The sequence below is a fragment of the Gopherus evgoodei genome, chromosome 1 (assembly GCF_007399415.2).
Source record: "Gopherus evgoodei ecotype Sinaloan lineage chromosome 1, rGopEvg1_v1.p, whole genome shotgun sequence".
Taxonomy (NCBI): Eukaryota; Metazoa; Chordata; order Testudines; family Testudinidae; genus Gopherus; species Gopherus evgoodei.
Genome location: NC_044322.1, coordinates 303,807,833 through 303,834,425, shown reverse-complemented (window position 1 = coordinate 303,834,425; position 26,593 = coordinate 303,807,833). Strand labels below are relative to the sequence as shown.

The following is a 26,593-nucleotide window of genomic DNA, read 5'->3' as shown; positions in this document are numbered from 1 at the left end:
ACCATATATGGTTCATGTCCTCAGTGCATATTTGATGACTCCTTCAGAGTCCTGAATCTCCATTGGGTAAATAGTATCCTATTTTTAAAATGCCAAAATACAGAACCCAGCAAACAGTAACCACTCTCTTGGATCTCATCCTTTCGACACCAGCAGATGTTGCGTATGTCATGAACAACGCTCCTCCATCTCTATCTCTCATGCTGTTTGCCAGAATGGCTACCTTTTTGTGTTTTTGAAACTTTTTTACAAGACTAGGTTGAGCCTGTTGAGAACAGACTGTTTTTTGTTTGATCCCTACCCTTACACCTGTCCAGTTTTGGTGACCCTAGCAGGAGTTAAAACTCCCCCCAGCAAAGCACTCGGGGTCATTGAAATACACATGCCTTCCACCACGTTAAATCTCCAGAGAAGGAATTCTTTTGGATAATCAGTGGTTTGAAAAATAGTCAAGTTAAACTTAAACTTAACTGATCTAGAATCTGTGCATATTCAAATACTTTCTGTTCCCTCCCACAGATTATTTTTTAAATGGTCATATTTAATATAAATCAAAAAACCCTATATTTAGCTAAAGCCATGTTTGTGATTCAAGCACCGAAGAAAGGCAAGACATTTTAGAAATACAGGTTTTGATCCTGCACACAGATCCATACTGTTGCTTACTCTTATTCAGAATCCCACTGAAGAGAACTTGGGGATCAGGCCTAAATTTCTTACCCTTCCTTTCAGGTTGTATCACAAATTGAGGAGTAGGTTCTAACTGGCACCGAAAACAGCCATAATGGATCCCCACACAGGAGAACACGTGCTTCTAAAGCTGCATTAATGTGTATCTGTATTCTGGCTGAGACTCAGCCCTGTACACAAGCTCCTCAAACAACTTAGTCCTGCTAAGGGTAGGAATACACTGCACAGGTAGCTGTCGGTAGTAGTAATTCCCAGGTCAGGAAGTAGACAGCACACCATCCCATGCTATCTAGTTTGTGGCTTTTACTGCAGACAGCCTATGGAGCAGCACTTCTGACACCTCAGAGCCAGAATAGGGGCCACTAACTTCCTTTCCCTGGCCTTTCAGGCCTGGTCATATGAGCAAGCATCTTCAATAATTTGGCCCCCGAGTATATAAAATTCACTCCAGCTACTAATGGAAAAATAAGCTAAATTAATGCACACGCTTCATTTTCAAAGCATGATAATTAATGTTAATTGTATATTTAAAAGGAAATTCATTGTTTAACTCATTTTGCTCCAAGGGTCTAAAATAACTGCATGAAATGAGGTTTCATGTGTGTTAAGATAACCACATGCAATGAGATAAGTTGAGGATAAAATTTCAGCCATCACTTAGAATTTCTTTGATATGATGATTTGCATAATAACCTTAATATAACTTTTTTAGCCTCCTGGCAAAAGTGGGGAGATAGTTTTGTTGGAAGGGGTTGTTTTAATCAACACCACTGAGTCAATCTTGAATTATCAATAAAACCCATTTTCACATGTGATCTAACTTCTGTCTCTTTCAGTTTGTGATTATATTCTTTTTGCTTTTGCCAGGATTCAGGACAAGTCATTCCCCTCATAGTGGAAAGCTGTATCAGATTTATCAACTTATATGGTAAGCTCTGAAATATGTCATGTCACTTTATTAGCACTCTGGCTATTTTGCATAAAGTATATTTTGCATAATGATTTTACCCCCCTCATGTTTGTCATTTACTTGTTAAACAATGGATTAAGTCTTTAGCATATGATCTCATTGCTCATCTTTTCTTCCCCTACCCTTCAGGTCTTCAGCATCAGGGAATTTTCAGAGTGTCTGGTTCCCAGGTGGAAGTCAATGATATTAAAAATTCATTTGAAAGAGGTAATTGAATTTTCATCTATATGAGCAACCTGAGATCCATCTCTTGAAAAAAAAATCTGTTACAATTTAATAATTTTCTTGGATATTTAAGCAATTGTATGTACTGTATTCACTGAACTTCAAGCTTTGCCTAACTATATAGTTACTTGCCCAGTATAGTAATGACTCTTTCAGCATTTTCACTTTATTCTGCCGCTAGGCACGTAAAATTATATTTTGCTACACAAGTACACAAGATTTGTGACCCTTGCACTGTCTGTAACAAAATGTATTTTACCAATGGTGAACTGCAAAGGATGATTTGTTTGTCTTTTCTGTTTTTATTATCTTTAAGGTTCCCAGAAGAAGCAAAAATATTAAATGGATAATCAGATAATATTTAACACAATTTGAGACCACTGTTACTAGATCTTGCAGAATATGAGTGCTGGACTTTCTGGTCCCTCTGCCAAAGTGACATCACAGCCAATACAAACATAGGTTGAAAAAGTCATTCCATTTTAAACCTCTATTTTCGTTCCTAAGGCAATTTCATCCCACAGGATAATTTATAAGAAAGATGTGAGAGAATAAACAGAGGGTTTAAATGTAATTGTCTTTCAACCTACTTTAAGTCTATGACTGTTGTGATGTCACTCACTGTGGCAGAGGAACCATGATCTGAAGGAGCTAGCAATTCTCAGATTGTGTTAAAGCATAGTGTTAATTACATTTTTCTTAAAAAAAAAAAAAAAAAACAGCCAAGTCATCTCTTTTGGTATTTTACAAACCATTTTTTAATTTCTAGCATAACCTTTGCAAATCATCTTTTAATAAGAGGAATCCTTGTAGGAAAATCTGTCTTGTGACTAACAGCAAGAAGAAAGAGTAGATGATATTTTCACTCTCCAATATTAACTGCATACCTTGTAAAATCAGATATGATATTTGAGCAGATATGTGCAGTAGCTGTTTTTATATGATAAATGATGCCACGTCCGTATATCTGAGGACGTTAATGGATTGTTATTGTCTATCTTTAAAGTCCGCCTTATTAAAATGAAAATTGTTTCACTATGGAAATGTTCACAAGGTCATATAATATCATTAAAGCTAAAAATGTTTTAACATCCAGTTTAGTTTTTAAATGATGCAGTATTTTGTTGTGAGTTGTAGTGGTTTTGATTCTGTATATTGAACTCATACAACTGCATTGTGCACATCTTCTTGAGTTTCTGTGAATGCTTTTTCAATACAAAGAGAGAGGTGCAGCTCAAATAAATCTCTTAGTTTTATATATTCTATACAAGCTGCCTAGGAATAGTCCTAAAAGTCCTATTTCACTAAGAATGATCGCATTCTTTATTTCACTAATTGCAAATCATAATCTGTCCCAAAATATTCATTCTGAACTTCATGATCTATGGGATCACTGGGTTACATAATTTAAAGAAAGATTTATTTCAGGCTGGGGTTTTGGGTTTTTTTTCAGTTTAATCACAGGGCAGGATTTCTAAACCAATGTTTATTATTTTACTACTGTGCAACATCCCACACAGTCATATCAAATCTTCATTTATTTATATGAAATACTATTAAGCAAGAATGCCTGTGCATGTTTCATTTACTCTATTTATTTTTAAGGTGAAAATCCTTTGGCAGATGACCAAAGTAACCATGACATTAACTCAGTTGCTGGAGTACTGAAGCTCTATTTTCGAGGGCTGGAAAATCCTGTCTTTCCTAAGGAAAGATTTAATGATCTTATTGCCTGTGTCAGTAAGTAAAAATTCCTATTTCATTCTCTATAGAATTATATGTTCCTGAATACAGTAGCTGCCTAGAAAAAAAAACTGATTTCACTGATTTTTCTGAAACAATTTGTTTGCCATCTGCAACAGTCTGTGTCGATTATTAGTCATACTTGCAGCTGTGACTGCTCCCTTGTTCCAGAAGGCTCAATCTACAGTACAAGTCTTTGTTTTCAGTACAGCAGGAAGACAATCTTTCTTAGTATATGAAATATTTAAATTTACATACACTGCCATTTTCTTCTAATCTTTAGGGCAGAACAAGGGAGTGATGCCATCAGTCTGCCAAGAGAATGCATTACTTCGAGCAATGGTTTCACTCTCTTCTGTAATCTCATGCAAATGGTGGTGAATAACTATTTAATGACCCAACAGTGTATGATTCTGAGCACCACCTGTGAGATACTTAGTGCTCTCAATTTCCATTTGCTTTTCGGGGAGTTGGGATACCTCAGCCCTTTGCAGGATCAGGCCCTTCAGAGGATAATAGTTCGCATTCCAGGTGATGTTCTTGCTTTGTACACTAGGTAAGGGGAGGAAATCAGTATAAAAGGGCTCAAAAAGCCTTAGAACCTGCTGATGAAAAATTCCCTCAGCACAGGAACTGAGACAGACAGGGCAGGCTGTCGTCAGAGGACTTCTTCACAACCCGCAGCCTGAAAAGCGTGCCATCACGGGGCTGGAGTTGGGAGGAGGTGGAACCGCAGCACCTAATGCTGCAAAACATCTGGGCAGTACTGTTGCCCATAGGCAGGCAGGGACAGGTTACTGTAATTTAGGCAACCTTTGATGGCTGGCTGAGTTACACTGGGACACCCTGTGGCCCTGGGACAGCCCAGAATCAACAAGGCACAAAACATGGCTTTGTGAATTCCATAGTTAAGGTCCAACTCTTCTGGAAAGTTTTCCACTTGAGTGTGTTATGAAGGGGGAGAGGCAATGTCATGGGTAGTTACGTTCAATCCCATGGGGGAGAGGGGGTTAATTAGGACAGGCACCTTGAACTATACTGTCTAGTCAGTGGGGAGCCAGCCCAACATGCAGAACTCCAGGATGATGTGTTCAGGTGCCCTGTGTTGCTCAGCAAATTGGCAGTTGTGCTTTGTACTATGTGGAGTTCAGTGTGTGGTTTCATTTCTAGATAGGATAAATGGCAGTAATCTAGCATGGAGGTTATTAATGAGTGGATCCCTGTGATAGCTCTGTCACTTGGGAGAGGGCGCAGTATTTTCGTCATGCTGAGATGGAGGTGGGCACATTTTTTCTACCATGACTATTTGAGTCTCCAGCAGCACTGAGGGCCCCAAAGCTGGAGACTAATTTAACAATCTGAGGACAGTTTCCCCCAAAAGAAGGAGATGTGAGAGAAGACAAGTTCTATGAAAAATTTCATTCTTTCTATCAGCATTACTTCAGTCTTTCCTGGGTTCACTTTTAACCAGCTGCTCTTTATCCAAAAGCAAATGTCATGGAGTCAAAAATTTTAAGGTCAGAAGAGGGACCATTCTGGTCATCTAGTCTGACTTCAGGCATAAAACTTAACCCAGTGATTCCTGTATTGAGTCCAATAGCTTCTGGTTGAACTAAATAATAGATACTAGAAAAACATCCAGTGTTGATTTTAAAACATCAAATAATGGAGAATTTACTACATCACTTGGTAAACTGTTCAAATAGTTAATTGCCCTCATTGTTAAAAATTTGCACCTTATTTTCAGTTTAAATTTTTCTCATTTCAACTTCTACTCTTTAGATCTTGTTATGCCTGCATTATTTTGATTAAGCATTAAAACAGCTGAGAAATAGTGGTGTTTACATGTAGACCTGGTTAGGTCCATATACTGCTGGCACTTCAACTTATGTCATCTCACCAGCTCTCCCAATGGCTTTAAATAGATTTGAATAATATTGAGGAAGAAGATTGAGCCTTATAGCTCAAATGAGGGCTTTGGAGGTGGAAGAACAGTTGTCCAAAACAGCCTGTTAGGTTCTTTCCAAGAAGAGGGACCTGAACTGTTTAAAGTTCCTTTCCCTCCTTCCTTTCCTTCCTTCAGCTTTGGTGATTGATGGTAGAGGTCTGGCAGAATGAGTATAGATATGTGTCCCTTGTCAGTAGAAAGGTCAACTCCATAGCAACACCATTTTGTGCCCCACAGCTTCACAGAGAGGGAACCAGGTTCATGTGGCACTGGAGACTGGTCTATCTTATCAGTCAGCTTATTTGAGAAAAGTAAGGCTGGGCATTGGGTGATAGTTTGTGGGGCTTCTAGCATCAAACAATGGTTTCTTTAGTATGACTACTACATGTCTTACGGTAGGCAGTAAATTATCTTCCTGAAAGGAAGTGTTGACAATCTCTGTTATAGTAAAAGCAGCTAAGAGTCCTGTGGCACCTTATAGACTAGCAGACGTTTTGGAACACGAGCTTTCGTGGGTGACTACCCACTTCGTCGGATGCATGGGTATTCACCCACAAAAACTCATGCTCCAAAACGTCTGTTAGTCTATAAGGTGCCACAGGACTCTTTGCTGCTTTTACAGATCCAGACTAACACGGCTACCCCTCTGATACTCTGATATAGTACAGCTCCCAGAAGTTCCCTGTTGTCTCTTTCTATCCAGGAAGAGCAGAGATCAGAGTCACAGATGGTAACCTTGAATGATGTCACTCCTTTCCTTGGAAAGGGTGTATTGTGTTTCTGGTCCTGCACTTGGCTAATTCCTCTTGTGGTTTATGAGGCCATCTTGGATGTAGGTGACCTTCTTTGGGACAATTCCTCACAAAAAGAGGTACTGTGTCTTAGGGTTGAGTAGAGCCAGTCTGTATTTCCAAAATGATTTGGAGCCCAGAAAAGTTCTGCTGAGCTTCACTTTTCTGCCTCAGTGGCAAAGAAGAGGTAGGCTCTGTTTGCCTTTATTATGGCAGTGTCATAGGTTTGTAGAAGTTCTGTCTGCCACTGACTACTTTCAGTTATTTCTTTCACAAGTCGACTGAGAAAGATGACTGTCTGCATAGGTGTGGGGGGATTGAGAGTAGGTGTTTTGGTAGTAGAATGTCTTTAGCAGTGTTCTAGAAGTGGCTGTAGGACCTGGCTAATTCATCTTCTCCTTGGCCGGTTGGTTGGGTAGAGTTTTCTGTAAGTGAGTTTTGGCAGGATCCAAAAGTTTTTCTGGGTAGATCATAGTGGTTTCATCTTGTTTTGGAATAGGGAGAGTTCTTATTCCTGTCTGGAACAGGAAGTAGTCTGATCAAGTTAAGGGGATGGTTCTTGCGTTTATGTTCACAGCCAGCTCCTAGGATTCAGTCCAGGGATAGTCAGCTGTGAACCTACATCTGGAGCTTACCTGTGAAAAACCTCAGATGGAAAGTTTGGATATCTTTCTTAAAATACTTGTGTGTGTTTGTTTTTAAACACAGTTATTGAGTATCAGTGAAGCATTGAGGGGAGGGATAGCTCAGTGGTTTGAGCATTGGCCTGCTAAACCCAGGGTTATGAGTTCAATCCCTGAGGGGGCCACTTAGGGATCTGAGGCAAAATCAGTACTTGGTCCTGCTAGTGAAGGCAGGGGGCTGGACTCAATGACCTTTCAGGGTCCCTTCCAGTTCTATAAGTTAGGTATATCTCCATATAGTTTATTTGATTTGTATGAAATTCATGGTCTGACTACTTCATCCTTGAAATATTACCTGCATTAAAATGTTTGCCCATCACAATATTTATATATTTGCTTATTTTTGACTTGTTTCTGTTTTCTGCTATGATAAGGCAGAAATGAGTATAGTAGTTCATATGAAATATTATTTGATTTCAAAGCAAAATCCTATTTATTCACACATTATTAAAGCCTAGCTTTTTAATCCAAGGCAATGTCAATTCATGTCCCAGAGCAACCCATATTGGTGTTTGTATGCTCAAAAATAGGTGCGAGAACAAAGGAAACCAAAGCAGACTCCAAACTTTAAACTAAGATTGAAGTAAACTAAAATGAGTATAAGGAATTAAAAGCATTACTTGGATTTTTAGACGACATAGAAGAAACATAGCGTAAAGCTCAATGCAGATGTTTCAGCCCTCCAGAGAACTATTGCACTGAACAAGGCAGATGATGGCTTAAATGTTCATACTGAACTTTGCACTTTTGTTTCTTCTCTGATGTCTTGAGAGCACCTCAGCAGCAGTAGTTTTAATTCCTTTTGTTGGTGTGAGTTTTCAGACCCTCTTCAGGGTTTTAATTTTGTCTCTACACTTGTATACCTAGTTTGTGTGCTGGTTTTCAGAGTATCATCTGTTTATACAAGAAGAAACTCACTGATTTTGGAACTTACTATACCCCACTTGAATTTTGATGGAATCTAGATATTTATGTTTATAAAATCCTAATCCAGTCCCAAACGCAGTTTTTACTGTTGCTTTTTTAAATCTTAGATATCATATAATCTGCAATAGGCAGACAGTTCAGGCAGAACCCTGCTCCCAGTATGAATTGTAAATCTTTCCGGGCAGGGATAGTCTCTTTCCTGTGTCTGTACAGCCCCAGCACATTCGGGCCTCCATCCAGGTTGAGACCTTCAGGCACTATCATAATAATATAAATATGTATCACTATTACTAGAGGCAATGGGAGTTGTGCTAATTATTTTTAACAGGAGCAGGCACAGGCCCTTTTCCTGTAAGAGAATAGAAATTGTTAGAACTTGTCGAGATCACTGTATAGCAAGTAGATTTTGGAAAGCTTTTATTTTTTAATGAAGCTTGCAAATGCTCCACTTCTTATTAAATAGAGTTTCTGTTAGTACGGTATGCAAATGAATATATCATTTTCACTTGGTGCTCTTCCAAACAGCCTGTGAAGATTAATGCAAATTTATTTTACAGTTCTGTTTACAAAGATTCCTGTGATTCACAACAAAATAGGATATAGAAATTGATACATAAAGTTGGCATTCATTTAAAAATATAAAATGGCAAAATGTTACAGATATAATCTTAAAATATAATGTTGCTAGTGAAAGAACCTTGGAAGCGGAGTTGTTAGCTATGGATGTCTGGATGTCAAACATGTTTGAGGCTACTACCATAAAATGATGCTTTATACAATGTAGCCACTGAGGAATTTTTTTTTTTTTGCATTAATGCATACATTTTCAAGTAAAATAACATATTGTTATTTAATGCTTTTTCTTTGCAAGTGCTTTGGAAATGGTGCTACAAAAGATTCAGTGCTTTCTGTGCAATATTTCCCACATAAATTTATAATAATTATATACTAATTTGTTTTGATTTTTAAACAGCTTTAGTTTAAATTGGGGACAAGTTCTGATTGTTCCAAAGCTAGTCTGCAGCAAGTGATAGGGCATAAGGAACTTGCATCATTATGGGCTTCTCTATACCAGAAAGCCATACTTCAGCTGCTTCTGCTGCCTCAGGAGAAGGGTGGACACTACTGCTGGTATTCTGAGGGTATTGAATTCAGCCTGTTTCAGTAGATGCTACTGAAGGCAATATGATTGACTCCTTCCTTCATACTCCGGGGCCAGATTTGGCCACTGGAAGCACTAGTGATGAAGTAGAGGGATGGCCAACTGTATCTTGCACTCTCGTTAGTTGCTTTTCCTGCAGAATGTAAATTACACTTATTTTGCACACTCGCCAACTGCCACGTCAGCACAAGTTAAATCACTTTTGTCACTTAGAACCTACAGTAAAACCTGCCTTTAGTGACCACCTCTCAGGAGAGACAACCTGTCACAAGTGACTACTTGCAGAGGCCACGGAACACCACCACTGTCTGCTGTGCAAACCTTTGAGAAGAGACCACCACTTTTGCTAACTCCCATGAGTGGTTGCTCTTGGCAGGTTTTACTGTACTTACACTTACTTTATGACCAGCATACTCCTCATATGAAACTTATACCTCTGTTTTGTCACCCCTGAATTTGGCCTTGAAAAGGTAAACATTTGCCTTACATTACTGGGGAGGTTGTGGAAGAGATGAAAATAGAGCCTGACCTCAGTGATTGAGTTTATAACCACCAGGCTAACTCCACTTACCACATTCTGACCACTAAGTAGTGCTCCATTGTAAAATGCTTCTGTGCTCAAATGCAAATGTTTGTGGTTTATATACCTGAGCATTTATTGCCTGTTAAATGCTCCACTACTTTGGGATTATTGCTTAAATATCAATTTGCCTGATGTTGTCTTACGTTTTTTTAGACAGGATATAGTCTTGTCTTCTTTTATAATTTAATATAGTTTTATTTGGTTTGGCTTTTTTAGTTGATTTTTCCCCTTCTCTGGTCTACTTTATTCCTTAGATGCAGGTTGTTCATGCATTTTACTTTAAGTACTGTTTGCAAAAACCTCAAGGTAGTTCAACGGGTAGTTAAAATGTGCTGTCACTTCTCAAGGAAAAGCAAACATGCACACTGGTTCTCTCTATCTCCAAAATGGACAAAGATGAGACTGTATTATGAACATTTCTAATGATTTTTGAAATATAATGATTTTGAAAATAGAGTTTTGCGTAAAAATTTGAAGCTCTATTACACAGTAAGTGAACCAAGTCAATTGATAGGAAATACACACAACAACTCAGTGACCGGATTCAGTACAGCACGGCCTACCTCACCCCCACTGCATACCTGCCTATCGCATGCAATCAGCAGTGGCTCCAACCTCTCTGTGCTTCTTCCATTAGGTGTTACGGCCTCTGGAAAGCACAGTCTCAAAAAGACAATGGTTCCTGACCTGGTCCTCCCACAGTGCTGCCCTATTACAGCTGGTTCAGAGATCTCTGAGTGTGTGCAGAGGCCCTCCTATGCAGCCACTACTTCTACAGTTTCCCTCTCCCTGAACTCTAGGCTTCCAGGGTGCAAGGCCCTCCACACCATTGTAGATTTCCTCTTGATGAAAATTAAGTTGGCTGCTGCAAAATATCCACCTCTCCACTTGACATCAGTTCCCCTGAGGTGGTTTCATGTGTGTCTAATATTCCTTCCCTCTCCAAGCACCTCCCTTCTTTGCCTCCTTCCCCACACATAGAGGATAGATTAATTCCTAATGAGGTTATCCTTGCCAAAGCCAGGCTAATTGCCTGGACTTAAAGGTGGGGTTGTTGTTTTGTGATCTTTGACTCCTGGGTCATTCCTCTAATCATGAATTCTATTCCCATTTCTGCAACTAACTCTCTGCATTATTTGGGCAAGTCACCACATAGGTTGCATATCACAGTTAGTATGTTATATTATAATTTAAATCAGCTTATGTACCAGATGATTGGAGGATAGCTAATATTATGTTAATTTTTTTTAAGTCTCCAGAGGTGATTCTGGCAATTACAGCCTAGTAAGCCTAACTTCAGTACCAGTCAGATGGTTGAAACTGTAGTAAAGAATGGAATTATCAGACACACAGATGAACAGGATTTGTTGAGGAAGAGTCGACATGGCTTTTGTAAAGGGAAGTCATGCCTCACCAATCTATTAGAGGTGGTAGGTGGATGTAGTATACTTGGACTTTCAAAACAACTTTGACAAGGTCCCTCAGCAAAGGCTCTTAAGCGAAGTAGGCAGTCATGGGATAAGAGGTAAGGTCCTCTCATGACTCAATAACTGGTTAGAAGACAGGAAACAAAGGGTAATAATAAGTGATCCGTTATCAGAATGGAGAAGGGTAATAGTGGTGTCCCCAGGGATCTGTACTGGGACCAGTACTGCTCAACATATTAATAATTGATCTAGAAAAAGGGATAAACGGTGAGGTGGCAAAGATTGCACGTGATATAGAATTACTCAAAGAGTTAAGTCCAAAGCTGACTGTGAGGAGTTACAAAGAGATCTCACAACACTGGGTGTCTGCGTAACAAAACAGCAGATGAAATTGAGTGTTGAAAAATGCAAAGTAATGCATATTGGGAAACATAATCCCTACTATACATACAAAATTATAGGGATCTAAATTAGCTGTTACCACCCAAGAAAGCTATCTTGGAGTCATTGTGAATAGTTCTTTGAAAACATCCGTTCAATGTGTAGTCAAAAAAGCTAACAATGTTAGGAACTATTATGAGAGAGATTAAGAAGACAGTAAATATTATAATGCCCTATATAAGTCCATGGTATGCCCACACTTTGAATACTGCGTGCAGTTCTGGTCATTCCATCTCAAAAAAGGCACATTACAATTGGAAAAGGTACAGCGAAGGGCTACAGAAATGATTTGGGGTATAGAACAGCTTCCCTATGAGGAGAGATTAAAAAGACTTGACTGTTGAGGTTAGAAATGAGATTACTAAGGAAGGGCTATGAGAGAGGTCTATAAAATCATGAATGGTGTGGAGAAAGTGAATAAGAAAGTGTTGTTTACCCCTTCACATAACACAAGAAATAGGGGTCACCCAATGAAATGAATAGGCAGCAGGTTTAAAACAAACAAAAGGAAGTACTTCACACAACTCACAGATAATCTGTGGAACTATAGCCAGGGGATGTTGTGAAGGCCAAAACCATAACTGGGTTCCAAAAAAGAATTAGACGTGTTCATGGAGGATGGATGTATCGATTGCTATTAGCCAGGATGAAACACCATGCTTTGGGTGTCTGTAAGCCTCTGACTGCCAGATGATGGAACTGGATGACTGGGGATGGATCACTTGATGATTACCTGTCCTGTTCATTCCCTTTGAAGAATTTGGCATTGGCCACTGTCGGAAGACAGGATATTGGGCTAGATGGACCATTGTGCTGACCCAGTATGACCATTCTTATGTTCTAAAATAAATGCTTAGTTATCTTATCTGAAAAATGGAGAAAAATGCCAGTTCACTTCAGAGGAGTGTTGAGATAGGACTAAATTATGGTTCTTGATAGTCAAAGTAATGAAGATGAAGGAGAGGCCTTTGGCATGCAAGCAGAAGACTCGCTGTACTTGTGTACAATGGGATCTACCTCCTTGGCACTGATAGAGCCAGTAATCCTGTCTCACAGTAACTGATCTGCTACTCTTTGCTATGGCCACACGACACCACCCCCATCTCCAGACACATCCCCTTCATGGGGAAGGCAACACAGTTATGCAAGAGGATTCTTGCATCCACTCCTTTTCCCCCATAGAAGCAGCCAGAATTTAGTCCTTGGTGTTTCAGATCCTTAGGTAAAAGATTACAATGTATAAAGCATTCTCATCTATCTTTCATTGTAAACAAAAGCAAAGATTGTGAGGGGGATATCAGTGTTTCTGAAATAAACAATGGAAAGCAGCCAAATTCACAGTTGTGCAGTGTTCAGATTTTCAGTAGAGAACGTTTTTTTCACCGAACTGGGTGAGAGGTAAGAAAATTGGGACAATTTTACTAGGAATGAGTTAAAATATAGGCAGCTAATTACAGCAATGGATTGTAATTCTGTAAAGACTTACAGAAACTGTTTTACACTGTGTCATGACAGGTAGCGTGCTGCTGGAATGTGATACGACCCATACTATGAAACCTGATGTTCCCTTTTTGCTTACACTGTCTATTTCCCTTGGCAGGCAGTTTTGAGTAAGGCTATGTTTTAGTCATGGGTGTTTTTAGTAAAAGTCATGGACAGGTCACAGGCAGTAAACAAAAATTCACAGGCTGTGACCTGTCCATGACTTATACTATATATCGCTGATTAAATCTTGGGTGGTCTGGGGGGAGGCAGCTCTGGGGGAGTGGGGAAATAGCCTGGGGCAGACATCATTGCTGGGAGGGTGGCTCCATGCAGCTCCCTGGAAGCAGCAACATACATGTTCCTTCATAGGCAGAGGGATGCCGGGGGGGGGGTATCCGTGCACTGCCCCTGTCCCAAGAGCTGGCTCTATAGCTCCCATTGGTCAGGAACCACAGCCAATGGGAGCTGTGAGGGCGGTGCCTGCGAACAAAGGCAAAGTGCAGAGCCGCGGACCACACCTCTGCCTAGGAGCTGAGGGAGGTACATGTCACCACTTCTGGGGAGCCTCCTGAGGTAAGCACCGCCTGGAGCCCTCACTCCCTCCTGCACCCCAACCCCCTATCCCAGCCCTGAGCCCCCTCCCACACCCAAGCTCCTTCTACTTCTGGGGTAGAGGGCGCAGTGGCCCAAGACTGCCCTAGCAGTACCCGGGTGCAGCTGGCCCATGGGCTGCCCGAACTGCTCAGGCGGCCCCCAGGCCAGCTGCACTGGCTGCTGCAGAAGTCATGGTGGTCCTGGAAAGTCACAGAATCTGTGACCTCTATGACAAACCCGTAGCCTTAGTTACAAGCTGCTTGTGAAGCAAATAAAAGTACAATTTCTGAAAACCAGCACACCTAGCCCCAGAACTGGAATGCTGGGCTATGTGCTGCTCTCTTCCATGAGAAAAGAAATACTGCTCACCCCAGGCTGTAGAGCTTCGCTGCTGCTGCTATTGCAGGAGCTTCTGCAGGCCCAACCCATCCCTGCTACAGGGAGTGAAAAGAGAGGCTGGAAGAATCTGTTTGTGCACAAGAAAGTCCCAAAGAGCTAGACTGCATGCAATCAAATCCCTGTTCACCCCAACGCGAATCCCCCTCACTCCATCACACGCACCCATTCTGCTGGGGAATCGTCCATGGCTGCAGATGTAGGAGCAGTGTTTGCCCTGTAGTTTACCAGGCAGAAGTATTTATCTTCAAAGAAGTGCTATTGAGGTGCATAACCTTTGTTTGAGAAACGCACATTCTGCTGCTGTGATGCTCTGCTTGTCCTCAATTTATGGTATGAAAATATCAACTGTTAGAAACTGGATTTTTTCCCTAAGGGGAGAAATATTTAAACACTGATCAACACACATTTTACATCTGAAAATGAGACCTAATTTTGTATAAAATAAGCACATCAAAAGACCAAAAATAAACATTGAGAACGCCATCTATAATTAGCCCTGATCTTTTAGGTAAGTGATTATTTTAAATCTCTTCTGTGAAAAATCTTGTATTCTGTAACAAATGGTTTTTAGCTGTTGGCTTCACCCCCCGATTCCTCATTTCACAGTTTCTTAATGTTTCCAAATGTCCATTGCACTGTTGTTAGGTGCTATTAGTCTAATATTCTACTAGGACTGTGTTTAAATTATGTGAATTGCACTATTATTTCTTGGTTGACTTAGGGGGCATTATTGAAATGTTAAATTGCTTTTAGCAATGTCATTTACACCAAAATTATCTTTGAGAGACGAGTTCAAGGATTTATTATTCAGAATAGAGGTTTGCTACTTTGAAAGATGTTTTGCTTTTCAGATGAAGCCACATGTTCATTCTGAACAATGTAGAAAATAATACATGCTGATTTCTGTTGTAAGGCAATAGAAACCAATGCTCTTGTGCTGCCTCAGTCCTGCTTCACAGCTGTTGGTTTGCCTATTTGAGGAATATTTTGATGGACCTAAATGAAATTATCTAGGGAAAACACATCTAAGCATTGTACTTTGTATTTTTGGATTAACGCGAGAAGGCATTGATTTAGAATTGACTTTAATAGATTTACAGCTAGAGAGATAGTGTTAACAGAGAAAACTAAGTCAGGAAGGCTTTACAATCAGTGATCAGAAGGATATTTTCAATATGCAAATTCAAATACAGAGAATAAGCCAGTGTTAGGAACTGATGATAGAGATTCCTAGCCTCCTAATATTACTTTTTTACCCTTGAGGGGAAAATCCTCTTATTGATGTTTTGTAAGCTACCTTACTTAGGATATGTCTACACTATGAAATTAGGTCGAATTTATAAAAGTCAATTTTTTAGAAATCAATTTTATACAGTCGATTGTGTGTGTCCCCACTCCAAGACCATTAAGACCATTAACTCAGTGGAGTGCGGCCACAGCACCAAGCCTAGCATCAACTTCCAGAGCGTTGCACTGTGGGTAGCTATCCCACAGTTCCAGCAGTCTCCGCCGCCCACTGGAATTCCAAGTTGAGCTCCCAGTGCCTGGTGGGTCAAAAACATTGTCATGGGTGGTTCATGTCATCAGGCTCCCCCACTCCTTTCCCCCCATGCAAGCAACGGCAGACAATTGTTTCGAGCTTTATTTCCTGGGTTACCCATGCAGACGCCATACCATGGCAAGCATGGAGCCCGCTCCGCTCACCGTCACTGTATGTCTCCTGGGTGCTGGCAGACGTGGCACTGCATTGCTACACAGCAGCAGCTCCTTGTCTTTTGGCAGCAGACAGTGCATTACAACTGGTAGCCGTCATTGTTTCCTGGGTGCTCTTTTAGCCGACTTTGGTGAGGTCTGTCAGGGGCACCTGGACATAAATGGGAGTGACTCCAGGTCATTCTCTTTTTTAGTTTCATCTCATGGAGATTTAGTCCTGCCTGCAGTTGTACTGCACCGTCTTGTAGTGAGCAGCCAAGAGAGGAGGATGGCTAGCAGTCGTACTGCACTGTCTTCTGGCGAGCCCTCAGGAGACAACGATGGCTAACAGTCGTACTGTACTGTCTGCTGCCAGCCTAAGATGTATAAGAGAGATGGAATGGATCAAAACAAGAATGCAAACCCACCCCCTTTTTTGATTTTAATTCCCTGTAAGCCAAGTCGCCCCTCCCTCCATCAGAGCAACGGCAGACAATCGTTTCACGCCTTTTTTCAGTGCAGATGCTATAGCACAGCAAGCATGGAGCCCGCTCAGATCACCGCCGCAATTATGAGCACTGTAAACACCATGCGCATTATCCTGCAGTATATGCAGAACCAGAACCTTCAAAAGCAAAACCAGGCAAGGAGGCAACAGCAGCACGGTGACAAGAGTGATGAGGACATGGACACAGACTTCTCTCTAAGTACAGGCCCCGGCAGTGTGGACATCATGGTGTTAAAGAGGCAGGTTCATGCCATGGAACACCGATTCTGGGCCTGGGAATCAAGCACAGACTGGTGGAACTGCATAGTGTTGCATGTCTGGGACGATTCCCAGTGGCTGCAAAACTTTCGCATGTGTAAAGGCACTTTCATGGAACTTTGTGACTTGATTTCCCCTGCCCTAAAGCTCAAGAATACCAAGATGAGTGCAGCCCTCACAGTTCGTAAGTGAGTGGCGATAGCCTTGTGGACGCTTGCAACACCAGACAGCTACCGGTCAGTAGGGAATCAATTTGGAATGGGCAAATCTACTGTAGGGGCTGCTGTGATCCAAGTAGCCAATGCAATCGTTGACCAGCTGCTGCTATCAAGGGTAGTGACTCTGGGAAATGTGCAGGTCATGGTGGATGGCTTTGCTGCAGTGGGATTCCCTAACTGTAGTGGAGCGATAAACAGAACCCATATCCCTATCTTGGCACAGGAGCACCAAGCCAGTGAGTATATAAACTGCAAGGGGTACTTTTCAATGGTGCTGCAAGCACTGGTGGATCACAAGGGACATTTCACCAACATCAATGTGGGATGGCCAGGAAAGGTACATGATGCTCGCATCTTCAGGAACTCTGGTCTGTTTCAAAAGCTGCAGCAAGGGACTTTCTTCCCAGACCAGAAAATAACCACTGGGGATGTTGAAATGCCTATAGTTATCATTGGGGACCCAGCCTACCCCTTAATGCCATTGCTCATGAAGCCGTACACAGGCAGCCTGGACAGTAGTAAGGAGATATTCAACTATAGGCTGAGCAAGTGCAGAATGGTGGTAGAATGTGCATTTGGACGTTTAAAAGCACGCTGGTGCAGTTTACTGACTCAGATAGACCTCAGTAAAACCAATATTCCCAGTGTTATTACTGCTTGCTGTGTGTGCCACAATATCTGTGAGAGTAAGGGGGAGGCATTTATGGTGAGGTGGGAGGTTGAGGCAAATTGCCTGGCTGCTGATTATGCGCAGCCAGACACCAGGGTGGTTAGCAGAGTACAGGAGGGCGCAGTGCGCATCAGAGAAGCTTTTAAAACCAGTTTCATGACTGGCCAGGCTATGGTGTAAAAGTTCTGTTTTTTTCTCCTTGATGACTCCCCCCCTTCCTTTGGTTCACTCTACTTCCCTGTAAGCTAAACACCCTCTCCTGCCCCCTTCGATCACCGCTTGCAGAGGCAATAAGTCATTGTTGCTTCACATTCATGCATTCTTTATTAATTCATCACATAAATAGGGGGATAACTTCCAAGGTAGCCCAGGTGGGGTGAGGGGGAAGGGAAGGACAAGGCCACACTGCACTTTAAAACTTATTGAATGCCGGCTTTCTGTTGCTTGAGCAGTCCTCTGGGGTGGAGTGGTTGGGTGCCTGGAGCCTCCCCCCACCGTGTTCTTGGGCATCTGAGTGAGGAGGCTATGGAACTTGGGGAGGAGGGCACTTGATTACACAGGGGCTGTGGCAGCCAGCCGTCTGTGCTCATGCTCCCTTTCCTGAACCTCAGCCATATGCCAGAGCGTATCAGTTTGTTCCTCCAGTAGCCTCTTGCCACCTATCATCTTCAGCCCGCCACCTGTCCTCGCATTCATATTGTGCTTTCCTGGACTCTGACATTGTCTGCCTCCACGCATTCTGCTGGGCTCTTTCAGTGTGGGAGGACTGCATGAGCTCAGAGAACATTTAATCGCAAGTGCGGTTTTTTCACCTTCTAATCTTTGCTAGCCTCTGGGAAGGAGAAGACGGGTTTGTGCTGCATGTTAACCTAACTAATGCCCCTCACACACACACACAATTCTCTGGGATGATCACTTCACCCTACCCCCCACCATATGGCTAACAGCGGGGAACATTTCTGTTCAGCCATAGGCAAACAGCCCAGCAGGAACAGGCACCTCTGAATCACCCTATTTCAACCAGGTGACCATGAATGATATCACTCTCTTGAGGATAACACAGAGAGATAAAGAATGGATGTTGTTTGAATGCCAGAAAACACCGGGAACATACACTGTGTTATGCAACAATTCATTCTACTGGCCGGGCATGGTAAAATATCCTACCATGGAGAACAAAATAAGGCTGCCCTCCCCAGAAACCTTTTGCAAAGGCTTTGGGAATACATCCAGGAGACCTTTATGGAGATGTCCCTGGAGGATTTCCGATCCATCCCCAGACACATTAACAGATTTTTCCACTAGCTGTACTGGCCACGAATGCCAGGGCAATTAATCATTAAAAACACTTGCTTTTAAACCATGTATAATATTGACAAAAGTACACTCACCAGAGGTCCCTTCTCCACCTGGCGGGTCCAGGAGGCAGACTTGGGTGGGTTCGAGGGGTACTGACTCCAGGTCCAAGGTGAGAAACAGTTCCTGGCTGTCTGGGAAAATGGTTTCTCCACTTGCTTGCTGTGAGCTATCTTCCTCCTCCCCAAAACTCGCATCCCAGTTGCATGCTACTCCATTGACGTAGTCAAAACACAGTGGTGGGGTAGTTGTAGGGGCACCTCTTAGAATGGCATGCAGCTCATCATAGAAGTGGCATGTCTGGGGCTCTGACCCAGAGTGGCTGTTTGCCTCTCTGGTGTTTTGGTAGACTTGCCTCAGCTCCTTAAGTTTCACGTGACACTGCTGCGGGTCCCTGTTGTAGCCTCTGTCCTTCATGCCCTTGGAGATTTTTTCAAATGTTTAGGCATTTCGTCTTTTGGAACAGAGTTCTGATAGCACAGATTTGTCTCCCCATACAGCGATCAGATCCCATACCTCTTGTTCGGTCCATGCTGGGGCTCTTTTGCGATTCTGCGACTCCATCATGGTCACCTTTGCTGATGAGAGCTGTACTCACCTGCAGATCGCCACGCTGGTCAAACAGGAAATGAGATTCAAAAGTTCCTGGGGCTTTTCCTATCTACCTGGCCAGTGCATCTGAGTTGAGAGTGCTGTCCAGAGTGGTCACAATGGAGCACTCTGGGATAGCTCCCATAGGCCAATACCATTGAATTGCAACCATACTACCCCACAGTAACCCAAACTCGACATGGCAAGGTCAATTTCAGCACTAATCCCCTCATTGGGGGAGGCGTACAGAAATCAATTTTAGGAGCCCTTTAAGTTTAAAAAAAAAAAAAAAAAAGGTTTTGTTGTGTGGACAGGTACAGGATTAAATCAATGTAACGCTGCTAAATTCGACTTAAACTTGTAGTGTAGACTAGGGCTTAGAAATCTGCAGTGAGATAGTTTTTGGCAGACTTGCTGGACATATATAAAGCATCATCTGGTTATTATGTATTAATAAAGCTGCTTAAAAAGGGGAGGGGAACTTGATTTTTTTCCAAAAATTTCACTATTTTTTTTTCAAAATTTGAAAAATGTTGACCAGCAACATATATTAGCATAAGAATGACACCGTTAAGCTAAATGTACGGTTTTCTCCTAAAAGGACCTGAAAATATTATCTTCTGCCTTACAGGAATAGATAATCTCTATGAGAGGGCTCTTCATATCCGCAAACTCCTCCTGACTTTACCCAGGTCTGTCCTTATAGTGATGAGATACCTATTTGCCTTCCTTAACCAGTAAGTACCTTAAAGTTCCTGTCAAAATGCTGCATCTTCATCCTATTTCCACTGCTGGTGTCAAAATGTCCTTTGTCATCTTCATAGTCTGCATTAAATTTACATTTTAGCTTCATTTAACACAGAAGAGGGTATTTTAATTGGCAATGAAAACAGAAGGAAAAGGTCCATTTTCATTCAAACTGAAGTTACTTTTCTTAACTGACCACAAGGTCATGGTAAGACTGATAAAAGTGTTGCCTTGAATGGAAGGACTGCAGCTAGAGCTGAAGCTGTAAGACAAAACAACAAATAAAATATATCCACATTAAAAATAACTTGCATAATTTAGATGTGAACTTTTTTAGCTGCACTCCTATCTTAAGCTGATTTTAACTTTCTGATTGGAAAAAATGCAACATACTCAAACAGCCAAATCACCTGCTAGCTGGTGGTTTGATGCTGTGGTGGAGCAAGGTCCAAATTTCCTCATATGTGTCTTTTGGGAAATTCACTGGTGCTCTTGCCCAAAATAATGATGGTGCTACAGGTGCTCAGGAACCTCACCTCTTTCCCTTCATACTGAGACAGTTGTTGGGGAGATAGGGGGATTCAGAAACTGGCCCATTCTGAAGGAAAAAACTGGGCCAGAGGAAAGTGTAGTGTGGGAGAAAACATTTTACCTGTGCCCCTTTTCTGTTTTTTTCCTAGTCCTGGTATTTTCACTGTGATATGCTCTCTTTGATCAGTGTTCTGCCCTGTTTCTGGCCCTTTCTGTTTCTGTACTGCCTGCCTCCTGGGACTTTTGTTCTGCTGCTCCTTAAACCCTCCTTTCCTTCAGCACTGTAATGCGTGTGTTGGGTTGAGCTTTTACTATGTCTTCCAGGATGTGAATGATAAACTGTGTTATTAAATGTTAATATATTAAATCTACAAGTTTCATTGTTAGGTTTTAATTATGTGTGCACATATTGTATATTTGTTGAGGCTAACCTCCATTGTACTTGTCACCAAATAAGTGATTTTCCACACACACACAGTCTTTAAATATAAAGATTTGGGCCAAGTTATTTTTTCCACCTGAAAAACCCCAGCTGTATCTCTTGAGAATGGCTATAATAAGGGTGTGACAACAAGCAGTGCATCTAAGACTGCTTTTTATTTCCTGACCTCAGTCACCTAACATGGATCAGGATTATAAAAGGTAATACATGTTATATGGTCTGGGTCAGTATTCATTGACCTCAGCCGTCACTAATCCACAATCATTGCTGCTCTTTGATAATCTCATTCTCCTCACTTAATTTTACATTCACCCTAGTAAAATCCCAATCCTCCAGTCTCCGCTTTACCTCCCATTCCCCAGCAGCAATGGACCTACTACCAGCACTAGATGATGATATGCTTACTGAGAGTGCATCTACACTTGAGCTGGAGGTGGAATTTCCAGCTCAGGTAGACTGACGTAGTGTGCTAAAAATGGCAGTGTAGCCACAGCTGCATGGGCTAGCCATCTCACATACAATCCCATCAAAGTGCTAGGTACATACTTGGGACAGCTAGCCCCTCCCACCACCCAGTCTGATGTGACTATGCTATTTTTAGTACACTCGCTCGATCAAAGCTAGGGCAGGTGTGTCTATCCGAGCTGGAATTTACACCTCCAGCTCTAGTGTAGATATACCCGTAGTGATTGAGAGATCAGGCCCTTAGTTGGCATATTCCTCCTTTGCCCATATTTGCTCAAATTGAGTGGATCTGTTGGGGCTGCACAAAAAACACTTTGCTGAAATAAGTCTCTTGTACTATATTCCACCGTGTGTTTTCGAGAACAGAGGGGCAACAGCATGTAACCTCTAATATTTCATATATCAATTATAAGCACCTATGTAGCATAGTTCATGAATAATCAGTGACTAAATCTCCTTTGTAATTTGTAGAACAAGATTTATGATATCTCAGAGTAGCACACAGTACATTAACAAAACATGACACAAAAAAGGGATAGAATGACTGATTTTACAAGCAGATTTTGCAGGACTGGAGGGGATCATTTAAAATTCTTGATTTTTTTCAGTTTGTATTGATGTCACAATGCTGTTGCTATGCAGCAAATGTTTTCTCTAGAAAGCCTAGTTTAAAGCCTTTTAAGCTGGTGTATTTAAAGATGGGCAAACATAGCAGCTGCATCTCTAATCCTACAGGGTGCCAAGCAGTATTGAATCAATGAGAGTTACGGGACTTCAGGCCTTGTGGGACTGGGCCTTGAGTCCTTAAAAATGACTAATATGGGGAGCTGTAAGCCTCAATCCTCAGCTACTGCTGAAGAGCACACAGTTCAACTTGCAGGGGGAAAGGAGGTGTGTGTAGAGGTAGCCTTTGTAATTCTGGGCCAGGTATTCATCAGGCTGGTCCTCTAGCACGGTGGTTCTCACCAGGGGTACACATACAACAGGCTACGTAAAAAGCACTAGCAGAGTCAGTACTGACTGAAATTTCATACATACAGTGACTTGTTTGTACTGCTCTATACACTGAAATATAAGTACAATATTTATATTGCAATTGATTTATTTTATAATTATATGATAAAAATGAGAGAGTCAGCAATTTTTCAGTAATAATATGCTGAGACATTTCTGTATTTTTATGTCTGATTTTGTAAGCAAGTAGTTTTTAAGTGAGGTGAAACTTGGGGTACACAAAACAAGTCAAGACTCCTGAAAGGAACACAGTAGTCTGGAAAGGTTGAGAGTCACTGCTCTAACATAACTTACAAGCAATATTCTCCAAGGGGATGACATGGAATCCAAGGTTGAGCAAGATGTAGGAAAGCCCCAGCCACACTCTGAAAAATCGGCCTCCGATAGAAGCAGACAGGTGGAGTGGCATAGCAGCAACCAGAGCATCCCTCTGTGACCATCTTGTGGTCAGCTATGCTCTGTTTCAGATATTGGAAATTTTGTTATATACATGACTTCATAGTAAAGGAGAGTTCCTTCCCTCAGAAAGCACTTAGCTCTATCTCACCGACAATTGTTTGCATTTTTTATTTTTTAAACTTAAAACAATGTCTTTACTATAGATCACACAGAGTCTCTTAGTAAAGTTTTCCATGGCTAAAAAATGATTAATTCAAATTCATCTCCCCCTCCCCCAGTATCAGTCTATTCTAAGTTCTCCCAGTGTTGTATATTGCCAGACAATAGAAGAACAAATTCATTTGTTTTGCTATGTTGTACAGAACTAAGTGTCAAAAAGGGTGGGGAACATTGCATTGTGCTGACAATTTAAGGTTGTTCTGTGCTAGTTTTCAGAATTAGGATAGTCACAGAGGAAAAGTCTTTCTTTTTCTTGATTCTTCTTCCAAAGCCTTTCTCAGTACAGTGATGAGAACATGATGGATCCTTATAACTTGGCCATATGTTTTGGCCCAACACTGATGCCTGTTCCAGACATACAAGACCAGGTGTCATGTCAAGCTCATGTGAATGAAATAATCAAAACAATCATCATCCATCATGAGGCTATTTTCCCAGATGCTAAAGAGCTAGATGGCCCTGTTTATGAAAAATGTATGGCTGGAGATGACTACTGGTAAGTCAGAATATTATCTTCTGTCTTCATACCAAAATGCTAGGACTCCATTTTACATGAATGACTCCCATGATATAAGAGGTTCTGTATAAATAAAAGAAATATGAAAATGAAAACATTCTAATGCGTGGAAGGTTCACAGGAAAGTAGTACTGTGAAACACATGGGGCAAATATAACCATGATGATTTCCAGGGCTTCCTAACTAGAAGACTTCAATGGAGTTAATTTAGAATTCTGAGAACTATCATATATGGGACCGTCAAGTAGTTGACAGAGGTCTACACGTCCAATTGGGAGTGCGTGGCCAGATGGTGTAGTCCCAGTCTTGCATTTGTTGAAGGGTTCCATAAAGAATTTCAGTTCACAATGGTTTCATCATTAAGCCCAGACATATATACACTAAATTCAGTACTGCTAGAAGGGAAATATCTAGTTACCCTCTTATCCATTTAAATAAATTGAAATGATATCTGAAGGGAAGGTGTGTTAATTCCTGTAACAGTTATGATTTTATAACATGGTCTGAGGATTACATTGCTTCTGACTTTAACTTTATAGGTAGGTAGGTAGGTAGGTAGATAGATAGATAGATAGATAGATAGATAGAGCTGTCAATTAATCACAGTTAACTCACACGATTAACTCAAATTAATCACAATTAAAACATTTTATCATGATTAAGTGCAGTTTTAATCACACTATTAAACAATAGAATACCAATTGAAATGTATTAAATATTTTGGATGTTTTTTCTACGTTCTCAAATATATTGATTTCAATTACAACACAAATTACAAAATGTACAGTGCTCACTTAATATTTTTATTACAAATATTTGCACTGTAAAATTGATAAACAAGACAGTATTTTTCAATTCACATCTTACAAGTATTGTAGTGCAATCTCTATCACGAAAGTGCAACTTAATAAAGTAAATTTTTTTGGTTCTAACACCACCCAAAAACAAAACAGTGTAAAACTTTGGAGCCTACAAGTCCACTCAGTCCTACTTCTTGTTCAGCCAGTCGCTAAGAAAACAAGTTTATGTACATTTACAGGAGATAATGCTGCCCTCTTTTTATTTACAATATCACCAGAAAGTGAGAGGAGGCATTTGCATGGCACTTTTGTAGACCGCATTGCAAGGTATTTATGTGCCAAATATGCTAAACATTCATATGCTTCTTCGTGCTTTGGCCACCATTCTAGAGGACATGCTTCCATGCTGATGATGCTCATTTTAAAAAATAATGTATTAATTAGATTTGTGACCGAACTCCTTGGGGGAGAATTGTATGTCCCCTGCTCTGTTTTACCCTCATTTTGCCATAGATTTCATGTTATAGCAGTCTTGGATGATGACCCAGCATGTGGTGTTCATTTTAAGAACATTTTCACCACAGATTTGACAAAATGCAAAGAAGGTACCAGTGTGAGAATTCTACAGATAGGTACAACACTCAACCCCAGATTTAAGAATCTGAAGTGCCTTCCAAAATCTGAGAGGGACAAGGTGTGGACCCTGCTTTCAGAAGTCTTAAAAGAGCAACACACTGATATGGAAACTACAGGACCCAAACTACCAAAAAAGAAAATCAACCTTCTGCTGGTGGCATCTGACTCAGATGATGAAAGTGAACACGTGTCGGTCCGCACTGCTTTCGATTGTTACCGAGCAGAACATCAACATGGATACATGTCCTCTGGAATGATGGTTGAAGCATGAAAGGACATATGAATCTTGAGCACATCTGGCACGTAAATATCTTGCAACGCCAGCTGCAACAGTGCAATGCGAACACCTGTTCTCACTTTCAGGTGACATTGTAAACATGAAGTGGGCAGCATTATCTCCTGCAAATGTAAACAAACTTTTTGTTTGTCTGAGCGATTGGCTGAACAAAGGGCAGTACTGAGTGGACTTGTAGGCTGTAGAGTTTTATGCTGTTTTGTTTTTGAATGCAGTTTTTTTTTGTACATAATTCTACATTTCATCTTTCATGATAAAGAGATTGCACTACAGTACTTGTATTAGGTGAATTTAAATACTATTTCTTTTGGTTTTTGCAGTGCAAATATTTGTAATAAAAATAATATAAAGTGAGCACTGTGCTTTGTATTGTGTTGTAACTGAAATCAATATATTTAAAAATGTAGAAAACATCAAAAAAAATTTAAATAAATGGTATTCTATTATTGTTTAAAAGCGTGATTAATCATGATTAATTTTTTAATCATTTGACAGCCTATACATACACACACACACATATATAACATTGAAAATAGTGCTATTTGTTTCATAAGAAAATTTAAGTGATATTTGCTATAGAAATAGATTAGATTACTCTTGTTAGCTTGGGGGGGAGGTTTATGCCAAATATAGCATCCATTAAGCACGGCTTCATGTGCTAATTGCCTGTACCTGCTTAACTTTGTGCATTTCTGCAGTGATAGCCCTTATAGTGAACATGGTACACTAGAGGAAGTGGACCAGGATGCCAGTACAGAGCCCCACACCAGTGAAGATGGTACGTTCTTTATGTTACATCTTTAATCCTCTTTTAAATAAATTACATTTACCGGTTTTTCATGCAGGAGATACTCTCTTTTCCTCACTGTCTCTCAATCAAAACTAAATTACTTTTGGGAGGATGCTCTGCTGCTTACACCTTCATTTTTAATCTTCAGTTTTTGTTTGTTTTTCACTATTATGCATCTGTGTTTCGCCAGCTGTTTCCTTGCACCTTTCCTGGCTTGCTCAGTTACAGGAAGGGCAAATGGGAAACTACTTCAGTCAGCACAAATTACGTTCTGATGTAATGTTCCCTTTTTAAGTGGCCTTTACCTTTTTTGCACAAGATAAACTGATCCAAGCCATGTCTCTGAATATTTTAGCTTAGAGAATTGCATTGATATT

The 26,593-nt window shown here is 40.9% G+C and overlaps 1 protein-coding gene across 2 annotated transcripts in view; it reads left to right on the top strand.

Annotated features, from left to right (window-relative positions):
• Positions 1-26,593, top strand: part of SRGAP1 (SLIT-ROBO Rho GTPase activating protein 1) — a 263,498-nt gene that overhangs the window by 217,353 nt on the left and 19,552 nt on the right. For both annotated transcript variants that reach the window (XM_030548849.1, XM_030548848.1), the window contains exons 13-18: positions 1,558-1,618; positions 1,790-1,867; positions 3,491-3,625; positions 19,993-20,098; positions 23,450-23,674; positions 26,125-26,204. In XM_030548849.1, coding sequence (XP_030404709.1) covers positions 1,558-1,618; positions 1,790-1,867; positions 3,491-3,625; positions 19,993-20,098; positions 23,450-23,674; positions 26,125-26,204 — 685 coding nt within the window. The remainder of the gene's footprint in view (positions 1-1,557; positions 1,619-1,789; positions 1,868-3,490; positions 3,626-19,992; positions 20,099-23,449; positions 23,675-26,124; positions 26,205-26,593) is intronic.